General features: G+C 53.3%; 1 protein-coding gene across 1 annotated transcript; it reads left to right on the forward strand.

The window, feature by feature from the left end:
* The first annotated feature begins 241 nt into the window (after window positions 1-241).
* On the forward strand, window positions 242-1,741 carry LOC105037760 (uncharacterized). Its single transcript, XM_010913389.3, has one exon. It carries the CDS (start codon window positions 331-333, stop codon window positions 1,558-1,560), a length of 1,230 nt encoding a protein of 409 aa, XP_010911691.2. The 5' UTR covers window positions 242-330; the 3' UTR covers window positions 1,561-1,741.
* The last annotated feature ends 1,061 nt before the right edge of the window (window positions 1,742-2,802 follow it).

Below are 2,802 nucleotides of genomic sequence, written 5' to 3' on the forward strand. Positions count from 1 at the left end.
TGTTCCTCCCCATGTAGAAGGATCGACCGTCCAAAAATACCCCTGCATGTTCTTACAAATTAACGAAACAGAAGCGCCATATCCAATGCTATTCGTTCAAGTCTTGAGGGTATTCTTTTAACGATATCTGATTCTTCCTCACCGAAACCAAAGATCTCGGGTGGGCCCATAAATGCTCTGCGACTCTCCCTACTCCCCTACTATATAAGGCACAGTCCCCAACACGCTTTCCCTTAGGAAGTCTCTCTCTCTCCTCTCTTCTTTCTCTCCCCCCCTCTCTCTCTCTCTCTTCCCCCTTCTCTCCTCCACAGAACCCTATCTCCGGCCGGCATGGTTGACGTGGACCGGCGGATGGCGGGCCTGACCCCGGCCCACGCCGCCGGACTCCGCCGCCTTTCTACCCGCGCCGCCACCGCCACCGCCCCATCCACCCCTGGCGCCGCGCGCAACGGCCTCCTCTCCTTCTTGCCCCTCGCCGAGGCCCTCATCTCCCACCTCCGCTCGTCCGGCGTCCCCGTCCAGCCCGGCCTCTCCGACGCCGAGTTCTCTCGAGCCGAGGCCGAGTTCGGCTTCGCCTTCCCGCCGGACCTCCGCGCCGTCATCTCCCTTGGCCTTCCTGCAGCCCCGGGGTTTCCGGACTGGCGGTCCCGCCTCCGCCTCCGCGCCGCCCTCGACCTACCCATCGCCGCCATCTCCACCCAGATCGCCCGCAACGCCTTCTGGTCCCGCTCCTGGGGCCCCCGCCCCGCCGACCCCGAGCGAGCCCTCCGCCTCGCCCGCTCCGCCCTCCGCCGCGCCCCCCTCCTCATCCCCCTATTCGGCCGCTGCTACATTCCCTGCCACCCTCCCCTGGCAGGCAACCCCGTCTTCTTCGTCGATGAGACCCGCATCTCCTGCTGCGGCTTCGACCTCGCCGACTTCTTCCGCCGGGAGTCCGCCTTCCACACCTTCCCGCTTCCCCCCGCCCCCTCTCCCCCCGACCTCTTTCTCCGCCGCCAGCGCTCCGCCTCCACCGCAGCCGACAAACCTCCTCCCTCTCTCCCGCGCCCCTCGGCCTCCCGCCGCAGCCTCGACTCCATTGCTGGCAAGACACCCCGCTGGATTGAGTTCTGGAGCGAAGCCGCCGCCTCCGACCGCCGCCGCCGGAGCTCCTCCTCCTCCGCCACCCATCCGGAGAGATTCTTGGAGATCCGTGTCCCCCAGAGGCTTCCAGCCTGGGTCGGTACCTACCTGGACCGGATCAAATCGGTCCTGATCGATGGCGGATGGGGCGAGTCGGAGGCGGCGGAGATGGTCCAAGTGACGGCGTCCGGCTTCTTCGACGGTGCCGAGGGCGCCGCCGCCGTCGTCGACAGCCAGGCGGTTCTTGACGCCCTCCTCCTCAAGGCGGATCGCTGCTCCGACTCCCTCCGCCGGGCCGGGTGGACCTCCGAGGAGATCTCCGACGCGCTCGGCTTCGACTTCCTCCCTGATAGACGGCGGCAGCGCCGGCCGTTAAACCTCCCTCCCGAAATCGCCGTCAAGATCGGCAAGCTCGCCGAGGCGGTTTCCCGATCCTAGAACGGCAGTTACCCGATCCGTTTCTGTTACGGTTTCTTTCTTTTCCTTTCGGGGAAAATCATATCGTTGTGGTGTTACTTTAGAGAAGCGTATAAATATTAGAGGAGGATTAAAAAAAAAAAAAAAAAGGGAGTATCTGATGAATATACGTTTTAATGTGAGTACAAGTTATAGCTTTTTATGTTTGTTTTGTTTTGAAATGCATTTGAGTTCGCGGGGGGAAATCTGGAAGGTGGGGAGGGTTTTTTGGCTGGGTGTGGGTGGGTTTGGAAGCACGCACGCGGGTGATGGAGGAAGGTGGGCGTTCCTCTCCGACAGGGGTTTCCCCACTTCCCTCTGTGGTGATAGCGTGAAGCCCCTGCTCCCTTTTGATTTGGATTCCTATGCGACAGCTCTGTTTCTGTGGCTGCTTGTTTGATCCAGTAGCAATAGGGGGCTTTTTACGAAGAACAAAAAGTAAAAGAAGAGGAACTGAAACAAGAAGAAATGCAGTCAACTTTCTTGGTAGTTTGAAAGAGGAACAGCTTTAATGTTAGATTATTATGAAGATATACCACTAGATTTACAGCAATACTGATAAAGATGTAGTTTCAGATAAGGTTTCTGCGGAAAAGGTTCTGCTTGAGATGTTGTGTGTCTATGGCTGTAAGCCTTTTTTAACCCTCATGTCAACCTCCTGATTAGGTAGCAGAGCTGTTTATTGATACGAGAAGCTTTGACCACTTCAAGAAAAATGATATCATGTCAAAACTATAATAAATCAATAAAAATTTTTATATTTTATCGTTTCACATAAATAATATTTTATATTATTTTTATATATTTTATCTATTTTTAACTGTTGATTAATTTATTACAACGATGACGTGGTATCACTATTGCAATAAAAACTTACTCCTCCTCGAGTAACCATTGTGGAAATGCTGGGATCGGTTACTAAAACAGCAATAATTTGAACTATTTAATGATAGATGCATGTCAATTGATGGGACAAACTAATTAGTTCCACCCACAAGATGGTGGAGTAGGGATGCTAGCTGAAAATTGTGTTTTCCAAATTATACACAGCATGGACATGTGCTTGTCGGAGAGAGATTTAATCTCCTCATATCATGAATTTTATATTGTGTGCATGTGTGATGTTTTTCAAAGCTTAGAAATAATGTACTTCAGCTAAATTAAAATTAAAATCATAAGAAAGAGCATCTTGTGACATATCCACTGCCTTGAAAGAATAGACGT

Source organism: Elaeis guineensis, chromosome 7 (genome assembly GCF_000442705.2).
Source record: "Elaeis guineensis isolate ETL-2024a chromosome 7, EG11, whole genome shotgun sequence".
NCBI classification, from domain to species: domain Eukaryota; kingdom Viridiplantae; phylum Streptophyta; class Magnoliopsida; order Arecales; family Arecaceae; genus Elaeis; species Elaeis guineensis.